Source organism: Delphinapterus leucas, chromosome 2 (genome assembly GCF_059928025.1).
Source record: "Delphinapterus leucas isolate spDelLeu-1000000601 "Yukka" chromosome 2, BTC_Dleu_Yukka2, whole genome shotgun sequence".
Taxonomy (NCBI): Eukaryota; Metazoa; Chordata; class Mammalia; order Artiodactyla; family Monodontidae; genus Delphinapterus; species Delphinapterus leucas.
This window is the reverse complement of record NC_143130.1, coordinates 142,106,171-142,124,489: the sequence shown is the minus strand read 5'-3', so window position 1 is coordinate 142,124,489 and position 18,319 is coordinate 142,106,171. Positions and strand designations below refer to the sequence as shown.

General features: G+C 35.6%; 1 protein-coding gene across 1 annotated transcript in view; it reads right to left on the bottom strand.

Moving 5' to 3' along the window:
- Positions 1 to 4,501: 4,501 nt before the first annotated feature.
- Positions 4,502 to 18,319, bottom strand: part of HIF1A (hypoxia inducible factor 1 subunit alpha) — a 41,680-nt gene continuing 27,862 nt past the window's right edge. The window contains exons 7-15 of the mRNA XM_022570428.3: positions 15,742 to 15,848; positions 14,447 to 14,594; positions 12,453 to 12,673; positions 11,550 to 11,836; positions 9,962 to 10,084; positions 9,425 to 9,849; positions 6,996 to 7,104; positions 6,310 to 6,436; positions 4,502 to 5,825 (exon numbers count right to left, since the gene is read on the bottom strand). Coding sequence (XP_022426136.2) covers positions 5,674 to 5,825; positions 6,310 to 6,436; positions 6,996 to 7,104; positions 9,425 to 9,849; positions 9,962 to 10,084; positions 11,550 to 11,836; positions 12,453 to 12,673; positions 14,447 to 14,594; positions 15,742 to 15,848 — 1,699 coding nt within the window. The 3' untranslated portion in view covers positions 4,502 to 5,673. The remainder of the gene's footprint in view (positions 5,826 to 6,309; positions 6,437 to 6,995; positions 7,105 to 9,424; positions 9,850 to 9,961; positions 10,085 to 11,549; positions 11,837 to 12,452; positions 12,674 to 14,446; positions 14,595 to 15,741; positions 15,849 to 18,319) is intronic.

Here is an 18,319-nt window from a genome sequence, read left to right as displayed (position 1 = left end):
AATTTAAAAAAATGCTTTTGTGATTAACATTAAAGAACCCTACTCCTCCAATCCCCTGGCCTGCTCTCCTCCGTGAAGAATCACCAGTTTACAATGATTTATTAAGCATCCATAAGACCAAAAGAGTTGTAGTATTGTCCCTAAATAACATCTATCTAATTAAGCACAAACACGGTGACTGAGGCTACAGATCAGTTTTTATTAGGAAAAAAATATTTAGAACACCTCGGCCACTTGTTTTAAATGTTAAAAGAGAATTTTTAATGTCCTACTTTTTAGGAAATTCTATTTGAGAAAACATGAACAATGAATTTTCCTGAAAAAACAATTTAAAATAAAATATAAGATGTAGTCAGCTGTGTATATACAAAAGCGAGGTTATTTATTCTAAACAATACCTGGCTCCGTACTTTACAACAAACTGCGCAATCATAACCTAATTACAGGAGACTAAATTTAATGCCCCAAGCTTTTCTGTTTTCCAAACTCACCTCCCTTCTTTCCAAAAAGATTATCTTCTCCCAAAGGATTCTCAGGGTGCAGACACATAATAAATTCAAAAAACACGACAAGCAGAAAAGACAAAACAAAACAAACCAACAACAATAAAAACCCACCCAGGGCAGCTAAAGTTTCCGTTTAATTACTTAATCAAGCATATCTCAAAGTGCTTTATTTAAAATAAACGAAGCCTTTGAGTGCCTTAGGGGTAATATGTTGAAATGTACACACAACGTCTCTGTTTTTGGTAAGATTAGTAGATAGGACTAATCTTTTTAAACTGTTGCGTAGCTACGCAATCTGTTAGGCGACCCCTCGACATTTCTCTGTTCTACAGAGCACAGCTTAACACTCCAAAGCATCTGCTTGGGAGTTCGGAAGACAGCTCTACCTACAGCAACACTTCACTTCTCCTTCCCTCAAACCTCCCCCCTCCCCCCAAACTCCAACATCCAAAACGGCCAAGTTTCAGGAAGGGCTGGCAGCCGAAGCGAGCAGATCACGGAAGACAAAGGGCAGCGCGGGGCCCACGAGCCCCCGCCGGCCCTTCCGTCCGCGCGCGCGCGCGCATTCTAAAGCCGGGCGGTTGCGGTGCCTCCACATGCGCTCCCACACGTAGGCGGGAGCCCGGAGCAGCAGCCACACGCGCCACTCCTGCCGCCTCGCGCCGGCCCCCAGTCCCCGGCCGCGGGCGGGGCCGGGGCTGCGGTGCTGAGCCACAGCACGTACTGGGGCGTGGCCTGAAGCACGGCGGGCGGGGTTTGGAGAAGTTTCTCCGGGCGGCTCACATTTCACATCGTCATCATGTAGGCACCAGGGCGCCAGGGACAGAAGTGGTGCCGGTCCCTTCCGCATCCTTGCGGTTCTCCCCTCTGAGGGTCTGATCACTGCCGCTCTCAGGCACCTGTCTTTCCTCTCCGTGCCGGAATGGAGCCAAGACAAAGGAATAAAAGAAATTAAATAGTACAAGGAGATCGGGTGTCTGAGCAGCGTCTTGGATAATGCCGTCCACTACAGGTAAGAATAAAAATTATGTCCAAACCTCTGAAAGATGTGAACACACAAAGCTCCGAAGGTGTTCATAGGAGGGTAGAGGTAAGGTGTAGTTTTTGTTTTACAGGGAGACTATTTCATTTCACAATCCTACAGATTGAACTAATTCTCTGTAAAATGATCAGGGACAACAGGCTCAGCGCTATTTAAAGGGAGGAAATATGAGCAAAGTGGTTAGTGGCAGACTTAAAAAACACCCCAGTAAAATTTTTTTTTACATTTTTGTTGGTTCCACATAGCAACATGTTTGCAAAGGTTTTATTTAACCAAACACCGTTAAAAAAAAAAAAAGATTTTGTATTATTTGCAACTTGTTTTTGACGTTGCTACATTGGAAATTTGAACTTTTGGAATGTTGAGGTTTCTGCAAAGCCAGTAACTTTAAGTTCATCATTTTTGCATTTTAGAGGTTGTAGGGGGAAATCAAACTTTAGAATGGTAGTTGTGAGGTTAATACAAACTTAAAAGAAAATAAACGTGTCTAGCATGCTATTAAATCAAACAGTGCTGACAGAACCATACCATATATTCATCTGGCCTTTTATAGTTTATCAACATGCATTTCATATACCACCTCATTTACCTGAGTTAATGTCTCCATAACCACACACCGAAATCTCTAGCTCAAACTCAAAACCCACTAAATAGCACCAGAACACCTCTTTTATTCATTTCCATTTGCCTTGCCATTCTTCTCATAGAACATCCCCTCAGTGTCCTCTATGATTTCATTACCATCAAGGGACACCCACCCTCAGTTCCCTACACCCTCATTGCTTTCTATTTGCCATTTAAACAGTTAATGGGAAAAGGGGTAAGGTTCTACTGGACTGGCTAGCACTTCACCAGCTCAGACACTCTGAATCATAGGCCATCTCTCCAAGACTGTTCTCTCATCTACAAAATAAGATACAGGTACTATTTCATAGTGTTTTTTTGAAGATTGTGAGATAACATGCAAAATGCTTAGCACAAAGTCTAGCATATAGCACTTAAAGACATTAGATTCATTTTAACTCCTAATCTAAAAGAAGTTGTACCTACCAATGGTAGGCTCCCTGGGGAAATCTTTTTCAGTTCGAGTTAATAGTGAGGCTTAGAACAAATGAACAAAATACACTAAGCTCCTTTGCCATACTTTTTTCAGATGTGAAAATAATACTGTGGTCATTCACTCACAGCACCGCCAGAGGAAGAAGTATAGGCATTCATCAGGAAGGGAGACAATACAGGACTGTAGCTGCTGGGGTAGAGCTATACTTGGCTAAAGGCATTATAAAGACATTTGTTACGGTCTCAAAGAGGCTGGCACAATGCTGGGAGGAAAGGCTGGTTCTGCTATTTAAAACAGCTTCAAGCACTCCAGGGGACTTATTTTCTGAATGACCAAGGGGTGGATACTTGTTTTCTCCCAGCTTTACCATCCTTTAAAGTGGCTTTCTCATCTAAATCATTGCTCCACAAGTCATTTTCCTACTCGTGGTCATTACAGATCTGACCATTAACTAATAATTGAAAACGATCAACTTCTAGATTTCAGCTTAAGTTAATTTGCTAACAAAATGAGCAGAATTTTAAATTTCAACCCGGGAATATTAAGCAACTACTTTATTCTAAAATACCACCTCTAGTACTATCTGTAATTAAATGCAGAAGCACTTTGGATCATAGTATTTGCAGTGAAATATGCATATGCCCCTAAAAACTTAGATTGAGTCTTAATATTGTAAACTTTTGTTCCCATATTTTCATGTAACTGTAATCAGATTTTCTTCATTCTAAGATAAAAACAGCCTCCTAAGATCTGTGGCTTAATTTTGTCCAGGATATTTTGTTCTTCTAACCTCAGGATACAGGGCCTAAGGCTCTGGCACTGCCTATGTAATTTGTCCATAAAAATAATCTGCTGTTACTTCTAGAAGCAGGGATTCACTGTCTCTTATTATTTTTGTGCTGTCTGATTTTTTAAATTTTAAGTGGGAATGTATTACTTTTACAATCATAAAAGAAATAACGCTATTTCATTTTAAAAATATAGGGAAAAAAAGCTATTTAAAAATTTTTAAATATACAGTATCATTAAGACAAAAACAAAGCAACGTTTTTCTAGTTTCATATTAGAGTCAGAAGACCTAAGTTTAAATCTTCGGTCTGCCACTTATTACCTTTAAGGCTTGGATAAATCCTTTATCATTTGAGGTCTAAATTTCTTTATCTGTGAGTGACAGTAGATTGGAGATCTTTAGAGCAGGGGTCCCCAACCCCTGGGCCACAAACTGGTACCAGTCCGTGGCCTGTTAGGAACTGGGCCCACAACAGGAGGTGAGCGGCAGGTGAGCGAGCAAAGCATCTGTATTTATAGCCGCGCCCCATCGCTCGCATTACCGCCCGAGCTCCTCCTCCTGTCAGCATTATGGCGAGTTGCATAATTATTTCATTATATATTACAATGTAATAATAATAGAAATAAAGGGCACAATAAATGTAATGCGCTTGAATCATCCGAAACCATCCCCCACCCCCCATCCATGGAATAACTGTCTTCCACGAAACCGTTCCCTGGTGCCAAAAAGGCTGGGGACCGCTGCTTTAGAGGAACTTTCTAGCCCTTACAACATAATGTAACTATAATGTTCAGGATTTGCTTCATTCATCCCATTCATATTAGAACATTAAAATTTTGTTTTACTTTAATAAATTAAAGGTTCATAAATGACAAGTTTCTTTTCTAAAAGCATACTTTTCACAGTGGAACATTACGGTTTGTTATTATTTAACATTACATTTAGGGACACAGTATAACTTAAGGTGATGGCAATACGATAAATGTAGAAATAAACAAGAGTAATGTAATATTCATAAAATACTTAAACTGTTGGTAAACAATATTATGAGTTGGAGGTGTTAAAGCAAATATTATTTTAACATAAAAGCTGATCAAAGGGGGCCTGGTCCACAGAAGATGTTTATTTGATGTAACAAAACAATACAGTTAGTGTTAGATCCAACCACAAAGAGCAAAAGGAATGAAAAATTTGTACAATGCACATAGAAAAACAAGATGTTTACTGTGACAACTATATATTTCTAAAATAATGCTTTTCTAAAATTACTCAATTATTGAAATCTATATGAAAACAGAATGATGTTAATAGCGACAAAGTGCATAAAACCAAACATCAAATTTCGAGCAAATTAACATACTAGGCAATTTTGCTAACAAAGCATGATTTTTTTCTTGTTCACAATCTGCTCAAAATACCTTTATACCAACATGGTGGGCAGAACATTTAGGTTTAATATCAATTACACAATATTAGCATAAACTTCCACAACTACAGATAGGGTATTGTTTTCTTTTGAGCTGGCAAAGTGACTACAGAAACATCAGATCATTTCTCTGAATTGAGAATTTTATCCAAATAAATGCCACATACCTTCCAGATATATGCATATCTTTCTATATCATGTAAATGGCTTTACCCATTTAAATAATAAACCATACAAGCATTTAAGAATCATTATTATATGATTAACAATGTCATGTTCCAGGTTTAATAATTTCATAGGCCAAAAAAAATTTCTTCTTAAAAACTAGTTTTATAAATGCAGAATATATTGCATGAGTAACTGCTGGTATTTCTTTAAGAAAATATATTGTGCAATTGTGGCTACCATGTACTGCTGGCAAATCATTACTGTTTATGTAAAATGTGAAAAAACTGAGTAAAAATTTTTCAAACTCATCATGATGAAAGGTTACTTGCCTTCTTAAAAAAAATTACATTGGCATCTTATTAAAAATAATTCGATAAGGGACAAACTCCCTAGCCCAAAATAAATAAATAAAAAGGTGCATTTTAAAAACGATGCTACTGCAATGCAATGGTTTAAATACCAAAGAACTGTGAAAATGTGCTGTGTGTGGTCTGGCATTAAGGAACATACTAAAAAAGAGCATTAATGTAAATTAAGTAGAAAGGGGATCAAAATTGAACTAACCAAGTTTGTGCAGTATTTGTAGCCAGGCTTCTAAAATTAGATATAGAAAATATAAATAGACTGCTTTAGGTAATGAGCCACCAGTGTCCAAAAAAAGGAATGAGATTATGAAAAAGCTCAGTTAACTTGATCCAAAGCTCTGAGTAATTCTTCACCCTGCAGTAGGTTTCTGCTGCCTTGTATAGGAGCATTAACTTCACAATCATAACTGGTCAGCTGTGGTAATCCACTCTCATCCATTGATTGCCCCAGCAGTCTACATGCTAAATCTGAAAAACAAAGATACTTAAGTATTTATTCATCTAATCCATGAATATTATTAAACAGCCACTATGCACTAGGTATTGGGGAAAATAAGGCAAATAAGCGCTAGAAGGGTTTTAGTCTATTAGGCAAAACCACAATCGTGTAAACAAGAAAGTGCAAAAAATTGTTACTGGTGCTATGTCACAAATGTTTAAAGGATACCTTGAAGGCACAAAGGCGTGATAAACCAATTTAGAAAAAGGCATTAAAATGTGCAAGTTTCCGCTTCTATTCAATATTGATAGCACACAGACTCAGATCAAAGATAATTACTAAAAATTCATAGTTCCATCTTGAAATAGCTATTACTGATCAAATAAAATGCAACCTTATTTTTTAATCCTGCTAAGGAGTGAAAATCACTCTCAATTGGAGTAAAGCTCCTAAATAAAAGTTTCATATATTTTAATTCTTTGTGATGTTCAAGGGCAGAAAGAATAAACTAACCAGAGGGTATTAAAATAATTGTCTTTTGCTCCATTCCATTCTGTTCACTAGATTTGCATCCTTTTACGCGTTTCCAAGAAAGTGATGTAGTAGTTGCACGATCATCTGGTTGCTGTAATAATGTTCCCTAAAAACAGTAAAGTTATTTCAATTTTATTATGTTGAATTTTCTTTAAGTCAAAACTTTGAAATCAGTGTAAGTTTGCTAACAATATGTGGGCAAGATTCTTAAATACTGCCCTAAGTTATTTTAAATTCTTTTTCTTCATACTACTATGGTGAATTCATTTGCCGGTCATTATGACAGCTACGTGTGTAAATGATTTCCTGTTAATTTGGTCTGAAAATATCAGTATGGATTACACCAGCACTGACTGTTCTGTGGGTAAGAAGGGAAAGTAACCTAAAGGGAAGAGAAAGAGACTTGGTGGTGACACTGGGTGTGGAATGAGGGGAGAACTGTACTTACTCAAAATACATCTCTAGTGTTTGGAATTTTTACACCAAGACTGGATTCATTAAATGTTTGTATTTTTAAGAAAGAGTGTGTACAAGTGAAAAAAAACAATGTATAACTTCTGAAAATGTAACATTAGTATTTGGAAGATACAAGGAGTTACCTATATGTCTAACTTAGAAATAGCACATTAGCTAGAATAGAAAAGCAAACATACTGTCACACTTACAATTCCTACTGCTTGAAAAAGTGAGCCATCATGTTCTATTTTTCGCTTTCTCTGAGCATTCTGCAAAGCTAGTATCTTTGGACTTAGTTCTTCCTCAGGAACAGTAGTTCTGAAAAATATTTTTCAATAAAAATATGGTTGTTTTATTTATTTAAAAAATATCCAGTTACTTTTTTAAAATGAAATATATAATGCCTATTTTCCAACATTAAGGAATATAATGTTATACATAAGAGAACCATCCTGATTACTAAAGTTTATTACCTTGAAAGCCCAAGTTCATTTTTTAAAACAAAATTTCCTAAAATATGCATTTCCCTATTTAGAAACTAGAACTGATCAGAACTAAATTGATGTCAAAGAGTTAAATATTGGCCTTTCATCCCACCTAATACACAGATATTCTTGGGACTACTGTAATAAAAGATTAATTTCACATTTGTGTTACGCTTTCAGTTTATAAAACATTGCATGTTCATTAGTTCACTGTAGCTTCACTCCAATCCCCAAGATAATACAGGTAATATAATACACATTCTATAAATGAGAAACCTGAGGCTTGTTAGGTAACTTGCTCTGTTGCTAATTAGTTGCAGATATGGAAGTACACTGCAGGTCTCCTGATACCCAGTCTCCTTCCCAGTGATCCTCCCACTAAGCCATTTTGCCCTCAGTATTGATCCGGTTATCAAACTTGATCTGCATCTAAAATTAATACTAAATAGTGAAGAACTGTTTTATGTGTCAAGTACATCGATTTTGTTATATCTGTTTCGCCTTTTCAAGAACCGCCCGCCCACCCCCAACATAATCACAATAGCTCCTTGCTGTCCCATCTAGTCGAGAATGGCATATGGGTAAGGGATGTACTACTATAACGGCTCTCCTACATGCAGTCTTGTTTTGTATTTTTAAAAAATTCTATGAAACTGTCAATATATAGACAGGCAGATTTTTAAATTTTTATATAAATGTTACCTTTATTAAGCGTAACTCAGTCTATCATGTAAATATCATCTTAGTAGTAGTACTTTTAATGGTTTATTTTTAATCTTTGCTCTAAAAGCTGCAAATTGTCTGGTTTACCGTAGCACTTTGATTTTGCAAATTACCTACAGAGGTAGTAAAGAAAAAGCCTCCATATAGTTCTGAATGGTTACGTTCGTAAAGTGTTTAGTACATACTATATTGGAACTAATGTAAAAAAAATTGCTAAAATGACTAGATATTTGTTGGACTTTGGTTTTGACAAGTACATAGTTATTCAGAAAACCAAACAGCCCATGGTTCTCTGTAGCTGTAACTGAAAATTACAGATCACTGCCAATTCTACTGCTATGTTCATTCTTCTCTCCATCTAATAACCATTTATTGAAGCAAGTGCTACATGTTAGGTACTGAGTTAAGTATTAGTAACACAGAAATGCCCGAGGCACTGTCACCTCCCAGAGGAGCTCTAAAGTCGGTTGGTGATAATAGTAAAACAATAATGTTAAATACTTCTTTGTTAATCTAAAGCCCTAAGATCTTTTCCTAGCTCTGGGAAAAGGCCTCTCCTAGCATTCTAGGTCAAAGCAGTGATGCAGGCCAGGAGAATAAAGCCATAAGCTCTGGCTATGGCAGTGCTTTTTCCTATTGCTATTGATATCTGACTCAGTCTAGGCACTGTAGAGGAATCATTCCTCTCCTCCACACACTGCTCCACTGACTTGTTTCCTCTGACTACAGCCTAAATTTTAAATGTGTCAAATCCTATTACAAATTATACACAAAAATTATAACTTAAAATTTGGATAGTGTCCATATGTTTGCTCAAACTAGCTCCATAGAAGCAATGCCATGACACATGCTTAGATTCTTGTTATAGCTTTTAAAAAATATTTAACCTATGATATAGCTAGTGTTCTATAAATAAAAAGGAAAAATAAAAGCAATTTATAACTATACATAATTTTTTTTTAAATGCTTATAAATATCTATATTGAATACTGAGGACTGAAGACCATCAAGTTCAATTTGGATTGGAGAACTGGAAATACCCTTAAGTTGGAAAGGCTTTTTTTCAGGTAAGCTTAAAAAGAGCTCCAAGCTATGGAGCCAAGTAAGGATAGTTAATGAGTCTGATTTAAGCAATTACAAGAAACTGGGCCAATTTTTGTACATTTACAGAACTTACTGGCTGGATTTTATTTTTAGAGGTATTAGAAGACCCTTCTACTCCTACATTTAGTGATACGACTATAAAGTAATACACAAGCTAATTTAGAAATGGTTTTTTGAGTGCTTGTTTTAAGTTCAGAATTTGTACGTCAATTTTATGTTCCTTAAAGCATATATATCAGAAAGTCTGCTACATTTAGAAATAATTTACCATCATACATGTTTCCTCAAAAATAACAAACTATAACTTTAATGTTACATATAAATACCTTTGACTCAAAGCGACAGATAACACATTAGGGCTTCTTGGATGAGATTTTTCTGTCTGTTCTATGACTCCTTTTCCTGCTCTGTTTGGTGAGGCTGTCCGACTTCCAGTGTCACTATATGGTGATGTTGTGGCACAAGTAGTTTCTTTAGGTACGTGGGGAGGAGATGGAAATGCAATCAATATTTTAATGTCTTCCATACCATCTTTTGTCACTGTTTTAAATTCATCAGTGGTGGCTGTGGTAGTGTTGGTGGTTATAGGAGGTTCCTGCATTTGAGTCGGCTGGAATACTGTAATTGTGCTCGCACTTTGAGGAGTAGTAGAACTGCTTTCCAATGGTGACAACTGGTCGAAGGAACGTAACTGGAAGTCATCATCCATTGGGATATAAGGAGCTAACATCTCCAAGTCTAAATCAGTGTCCTTTAAAACAACAAATACATGAGTTTTTACAATGGCCACACCATATAAAAGAAAAACAAGTTAAACCCAAAGCCAGTTTTGAATAATATATATAATAAACAAGTTCATATACCTGAGTGGAAAATGGATTCTTTGCTTCCGTGTCTTCAGCAAAAAGTTTCTCTACCAATTCCAACTTGAATTCATTGACCATATCACTATCCACATCAAAACAATATTCACTGGGACTGTTAGGCTGTAAAAAGAATTAATATATTTACTTTTCCCTGAAGAAGCTTACATAAATGTTTTGCTAGTTGTTAGAATGTGAAAACCTAACCTCAGAGAATACACAACAAAGTCTGTCTCTTCTATCAAATTTTATCTAACTAGTGAGAAATGAGATTTTTTGAGCTTACACTTATAATTCTGTCAATACATCCATTTCCAACTGTATGTAATATAACAGCATTTATAAGATTAAAAGATGCATTTATCTGCTTATTCTAAAGAATAAAACTCACCTAATAATTCAACTCCCAAATGGTACCTAACTGGCCAATAACCAGATGATATACGCACTGGAATCTGTGTACTGAGAGGCCATACTGCTGTGGTGATCTACCTAAAAATCTCACAGCTACTCTGGGGGGCAGGCGAGGATAGGGCTGGAGACTTAAGTTCTTCACTGGTATTCACCTTAATGAATGCAGTACTAGTTTAGTTTTCAGCAAGAATTCTAACCAAAAAACTATAGCTATGTATTCTAAGCATAAACTTTTGCTTCCCTCATCTTAACATTTTTGTTAGATTTACTTTTTATGGATTAAAAACAAAATGACTCGAACATTTTTGTGCTAGGCAAACTGAGCAACCAGAGAGTAGGATATATTCTCTAGAAGGCTATGAGATGTCAAATCTCCTACTTTTAGCTTGCCAGTTTGAGTCAGTAAATATTTAATGTAAAATAATATACCACTTTTTTTAGGCTTATTTGAGCCTCATTTATCAAGTCATAATATTCAAATCTGAGCTGCCGTACTCATGAGCATGTTTTTAGACATAGGAAGCTCTGAAATCAAATCATTCTAGATTGAGAAACAGAGCCCTATATGATACCTTCAGTCTTGGCCCAGCCTAGCTCTTAAAGACTATTTTTATTCTGTTTATAGAAAAACTAGTATCAAGACAGAACTTGAATTAAAAAGTTACTAAGTAATTTTTCTGAGTAAGACTTGGTGAGACTTTCATGTTACTCTTATCCAGAATGTCAAAATAGTGATGGCAATTGTACTAAATTGGGCAAAGAGCTTAGAGTCCTTTCCCTTTTAAGCCTTGCTAATAATAAGCCCTTTGCCACTGGATAATTCTCCAACTCAAAGGGTAATATGAATGGGCTTAGATCAGTCATAGGCACACAGTATTGTTCTCTGTGGATATCTAAGTTCAAGACTTTTTTTGTCCTACTGATATAAATACACACAGGAGCAACATATGTTTTACCTTTTGCCTTATGTTAAGGCAGCTCATTCCCATGTTCCTGACTGTCTTTGAGCCTAAAACATGGACTGAGGTCTAAGTCAGGCATAGCTTTTGTAGTAATTTTAAAAGTGCTAAAATTCATAGAAACAAAACTATGACATGTGGTTCAAATTTACATATATATCCCTAAACATTAAAATCTTTAAGTTATCCTTTTCTTGTTCTATCATGACACCTACCTCAGGTGAACTTTGTCTGGTGCTTCCATCAGAAGGACTAGCTGGCTGATCTTGAATCTGGGGCATGGTGAAAGAAAGTTCCAGTGACTCTGGATTTGGTTCTAACTTTAATGCAACTTCCTGATTGAGTGCAGGGTCAGCACTACTTCTAAGTGGCTTTGGAGTTTCAGAGGCAGGTAATGGAGACATTGCCAAATTTATATTCTGTAATTTCTCATTGGATGAGGGGAGCATTACATCATTATACAATGGAACTTCCTCAAGTTGTTGTTCATCAGTTTCTGTGTCTGTAGGGGAAAAAATTAGTCAATTTAAAGACTATGTAGATTTCAACATATACAGAAATGTATGCCCCCTTTTACAAAAGGTTTATCTAGTTCACTCAAGTAACAAAAATGTTACCAAATTTTACTTAATCCGAAAGTCTGCAGATATTATGGTATAACCATAAGTCTAAGTTCTTTCCAATCCACTACTGACAACTTCTATAATCTATATAGCATAAAAACCCCTTCAATTCCAACCTTTTCATACCTTTTATTCATTAAAATTTAACCTAGTTTGAAATTACAGTTTTCTTTTTCAATGTTTGATTTCTGGTATGACTGCTTATTTATCCTTTAATGCAACTTATGCCTACTGCAGTATACCTGCTAACTTGTGAAAAAATATGACAGTAGGCTATAGAAATAGCAGAGCTTATTTAAAGTGAACAATTAAAAGTGGAAAGAAGAAATACCTTAAAAACACTTTGAAGCACAATTTCCAACAATGTGCAAAAGCAGGAATGCTGAGAAATTACAGGGGCAAAGACCACAATGTCCAAATGATTACCAACAAAAAATGTTAAAGTTTAGGCAATTAACATAGTTTAGGCAATTAACAAAATAACTAAAGACCCACCATTGCTGCCAAAATCTAAAGATATGATTGTGTCTCCAGCAGCTGGGGCCAGCAAAGTTAAAGCATCAGGTTCCTTCTTAAGTTTATCAAAGAGACTACTTGTATCTTCTGATTCAACTTTGGTGAATAGCTGAGTCATTTTCATGTCTGAAGATTCAACTGGTTTGAGGACACATTCTGTTTGTTGAAGGGAGAAAATCAAGTCGTGCTGAATAATACCACTGTCAAAAAAGAGAGATTAGTAATTCTTAAATGAGCACTTGACACAGTGTGGGGGGGAGAAGGACTGAAATGGCCTTGTCTCAAAAAAATTCAAAATTCTGTTTTATGGAAAGGAACATTTTAAGATGCCTTAAAACATCTCTCATGCCTACCTGGTCACATTCAGGGTTTAAAATACCAATATGAAATAAAGACCTATTAAAATTCACAATACAAGATAATTCAAGTATTTGACTAATTTCAATTAAGAAACTTCAGCTATTTCTTTGAGAAGATTGGTGGTGACAAAGAAATGTAACAGTCAAGTACATGTAGGACAATAAACAGATCTTTTGTGCCCACGTGTAAGGATATTGCCACAGAAGAACTCTTTGACATTCATATATGAAGCATGACCTAAGGATGGCCCTAGAATATAAAGATATATAAATGACAAAGGTCCTTCTAAGAGGTGCACTGTTTTTTCCTTGGTGGTAAGAAAATGATCTGGTGATACCACCTACAGGATAAAGTTGAAGAGAGATGATGAACAACAGCTCCATCTTCATGTTTGGCTTAATTTTATTGCTCCTTTAATCAACAAACATTAAGTGTTTACTATGTGAAATGAACTGAGGATACAAAGTTTAAAATATCTAACCCTTGCCCTCAGGAAGTTTAAAACCCATTGTGAAAGTATGTGTGCAAACAACTGAAATACAAAGCGATAGTTGCTAAAATGGAGAAGGTTTGTGTCACAGAGGCCAGTAAGCTGAAACTTGGACTCAAGTAGGATCTGTTAGACAGACTGGGATAGGGGAAAAGAAGGACATTCCAAGTGGGTGATTCTTATATAATGGGAAGGTCACAAAAGAACTCTTTTGCCTAATTTTAAAACATTAAAGGATGGTGTCAGAAGTGGCAAAAATAAAAAGCAAATGATGAAAGTCTTCCTAAGAGAGGTGGCCACAGATTTTAGAAAGAAGGCTAAATCTACAAAAGCATGGGAGTACAGAAAATAATGACAAATGATGCTACGCAAGTAGGCAAGGGTTTATCTTGGGGGTGATAAAGGGATCTTTAAAACAACTCTAAGGAAAATGAGATGATCAGATATCCATGCAAGAAAACTCAGCCTGGTGGTAATGTAGAAGATGGACTAGAAGTGGGCAATTGCTTACTGAAATAGATCAAATGAAAGATTAGTTTATGATATCCATAATATTCACAAGCCAATCATCTAAGAGAAGAGTTCATGAATACACACGAGCCATGTGTCACACATACAGCCTTTTACAGTAATTTCACGTAGAATTTCAGTTAATCCTCATTTTAACCTTTTGAGGCAAGGATTCCTAAATGGATGAAATTCAGAGAAGTAAGGAGACCTCCCCAAGTCATGGAGCTAATGAGGGACAGAGGTATGATACAAACCTAACTATTCCAGGGCCAGAATTCTTCTTATAAAAATAACATAGCTGCCTTGAGATAGTTTATGCTGATAGCTGTATGACTAGAACAAACTAATCCATAGGAGATCTGGTATTTTTTTCAAAGTCTTTTTAAAAATGGGAATAAAAAAGGATGGGGATGAACAGCTACTGATGGTAATTAGTGGAATCACTAAAATAGCTGGCCTAGAAACTCAGGTCAGAATACTGAAAACCATAATTAGGTAGAAATGTGAAAATAAAATAAAATTCAGTGAACATTTATAATCTTTCTATAAAAGAAAAGAGAGTATTCAAAGACTTACAACTTGTTCCCCCCAAATATTTATTTTCCAAGCTTACCTCACAACATAATTTACACATACAATGCACTGTGGTTGAGAGTTCTTAGTGTTATATATGACAGTTGCTTGAGTTTCAACCCAGACATAGCCACCTCTTTTGGCAAGCATCCTGTACTGTCCTGTGGTGACTTGTCCTTTAGTAAACACTAGAAGTGAAAAGGAAAAGAGTCATGTAGAGAAAATAACTTTGAATTTTTAATCGAATGAATAGATGCTGAATGTTGATCATTGTTTTAGAAAAAAGGAGAAATGTTTATTTTAATAGAATCAGTTTTAACTGTTTAAATTGAGAGACAGAGAAAACACCCCAGGATAGCTGAAAATGTACCTATTTCATTCTTCTAATCCCCCAAATAAACTCCTTTCCTGCCAACCTTCACTTTAAATAAGATGAAAGCCAGGGATGAGGGACAGCAGTGACTAAAATTCCTTTAACTACTTACAGGTTGAAAGTATCAGAAATATTAGAGAATGAATAACCCTGATTCCACAGAGAACATTCAACAAAGTGGCACTGCTATCATTTCTTTAATTCCTGCTGTAGTTTCCAGAGAACCAAAGATGCTTCAAATAGATGTGCTAGCATATTTGAATCTCAGTTGATATCATGCTGAAGTCTTCTGGCAATTTAGGCAATCTTAATTATTGATTTGGGAGAAAGTACTAGATAAACAGTAACAATGATATCGTCATGAGTATTGGGACCCTGACTGTGGACTTAGGCCCGTTTTGCAGTTCAAGGCTAATCATGCTAACTCAGTGACATTCAGGCATGCCCAATCACACTGGGAAGTCATGTTTAGGTACAGATTAAACAGGCAATTGAGAAATTCCAAAGTTTTACTTATCATGGGATCCTCAAATAACATTCATATGAGTAAAACTGAGCATTATGTCTTACGTCAAGTGTACCTGTTTCCACTAACTAGTGCATGATGTTGATCATATTTGCATTCATTGATTCACTGAACAGTTATTTTCTCAGTGCGTTCTTTGTGCTAACTGTTCTGAATACTTAGGTAAGAATTCTGAAAATGATGCTATATTCTATGATACATATTTTTTAGATTTTGTAAAATGCCAGGGTAGTTTTATATATCATTAAATGATTCTGCTTTAACTGGTATTGGTTACAATAAATACAAAACAAAGATTTAATGACCCAGATCACTTATGAAGTGGTTTATTAAAATGTGTGGTCTAGGAAGACTGGTAAATTTTAACCAAAAAGTTAGATATATAACCAAACAGTAGAAATTGCAGGAGTTAAATAATTAGAATGTCTATACTTACTATCATGATGAGTTTTGGTCAGATGATCAGAGTCCAAAGCATGGTAATATTCATAAATTGAGCGGCCCAAAAGTTCTTCTGGCTCATATCCCATCAATTCTGTAATTCTGTTAAATAAAAAATGTAAGTAAGAATAAAAATGACAGAAACTAAATAATGAAGAACATTTTGCTTCTCCAGAGTAACTGATATGCCTTAATCTTATGGACAATTGAATTTTCAAAAATAAAGAGCATTCTTCTTTGTTTAGATAAACTTATATCTCACCTATAGTAACTCTACAGTTACTAAATGCAGCACCATGCATTTCTTTAAGCCCTAAGGGTTCATCCTGCTATTTAACCCTTTTATCTGTTACCTATTTTTATCATATTTTATTGTACACACTTTTGCTAATAAGACAGTTAATTAATGTAATAGATAGATATGAAGGTCTGCTAAATTAAATGATAAAAGCTTTAAAAGTAATGACATTTAATTTAAATTATAGACTAAACCCATAACACTATTCTACCATACAACCAGATTCTTTTTGTGTGTGTGTATACAAAATCAGATTCTTTATATAACAGTTCCTCTAGGCAAGGCTTCACACTTTGGGGGATCAATATCTACTACAAAATTTTAATGTAGGAACTAAATAAATTCATATTTTGTTGGTTTGGGGAGATACTCTTGTACTTAGTTTTTGAAATTACATAAAATTATAGGAATTCATTTCAGATGAAACTGTGATATCAAAGTGAAAATGAACTGGAAAATAATCCATTTACCCATTCTGGTTCCCTGGCAGTTCCTTTAGAACACAGACTAGATCTTATGACTTTCTCTAACCACAGTCTGAAATGGAGCCCATTTCATGAGAAAGAGAAAGCTGTCTTCTTAGCACCATGCTAAACAGAAATATTCTCTCCTTTTCAGGGAGCAAAACATGAGTTAAGTTCTTTGATTTCTCAGACTTTAGGATTCAAAGGACTTTCTAACTGAGGCACAAGCAAAAGTTATATAATGTACTGTATCCAAAAAACCAGCTAACTCCAGAAAACACACAGGGGAGATATCCTTCTCCTAAAAAATGTATAAAAGTAATACTGTTTGTGTTGTCATACCTTAAGGCAAGATCTGCCATAGTTTATTCCAAAATAAATAAACAGATAAATAGCTGAAAAAAATAGAAACTAAACAAAACTAAGCCAAAATCCAGAATTCTTTACTAAGGGATATCTCTAAACACATCTACACTAGGTGGCAGCATTACAAAGGAAACTACTGTTACAAAAACCCAAAAATCCTATTTCTTTAAATTATGCTTTAAAAATGATTTTAATTGGTCTCATATAGGTTGTATGTTTGAATAAAACTCTCATGGAATTAAATTTTTTTCATTATTTAAACCTTTATATTCCCATATGTGCCTGGCGTTGTTCTAGATGTGAAAATGCAAAGGCAAAGTATGGTGAATTTTCTGGTGCACTTACCACAGTACTTATGAAATTATGTGGCAAGTGCAGTGATGGGAATCGTGCAGGAATCAGAGGAACCAGCCCTATCCATGATAAGGAATGGTGGCGGTGAGGGACAGCTTCTTATAGGAGACTTATGAGTTGAGTATAAAAGAGAGTCAAAGAGAGAGCAAAACCATTTCGGAAAGAAGGTACACTACAAGCAAAGCCGGAGATGAGAAAATGGTCAACACTGTACAGGCAACAAAGACTCTGACGTGGTTAGCAGGGGGAAGTGGGGAGGTGAGGCTGGAGAAGTAGGCAGGAGGATCAGATTAATGAGAGCTTTTGTGTATCACGTTAAGGAGCTCTGATTTAATCAGATGTCAATCAGTGCTTCTCAATCTGAGCTGAGGTATGTCTATCACTAAAATATAAACATCAAAATATAAACAGCATTATTTTCCTAGGTCAACTGTATTCATATTTGAGGGAGAAAGGTCAAGATAATTTAACGTTAGAGAATTACATAGCTTTTTGTACCAAAAAGGGGAGGAGTGATCCAGAAAGTTTAATCAAAAAGTGTTTTTAATGGACTAGGAAACCTGTAATCTAAAGCAACTGTGCAGTACAGGATTCATTCATTCTAAGTATCATGGGGTGGGAATTAAACTTCATTTCTACTTTAGTGCCAGTTGTCGTGCCACAAACATAGTAGATGCTCAAATGTTTGAATGATTATAAGTGGAAATTAGTATAATAAATAATAGCCATTTGTGGGACATTTTGGATATAAGAAGTTTGATATGTTAGATTTTCTCAAAATTGAGTAAAATTTTTTCTATATCTTGGTTCTTAGGGGTTATAACTGTGAGAAGTTCCTAAAAAGAGCTCTAACCAGAAAACAACAATCTCCTGGTCAGACTCAAAACCTTACTTGGTTGGTCTCTAAGCAGGCTGCCTTTACCCCTCTGCCACGACCATTTTGCTTATTTTCTAATACAACCAGAAGGGGAATGTCACTCCCTTTCTTGTTTTCTCATTGTAGCTCCATCACTTTTCTTTCTCCCCAGCCCACCCCTATACTTCATACTGAGTTCAAAAAATAAAAAATAATTCCTAAAAAAATGATGGGC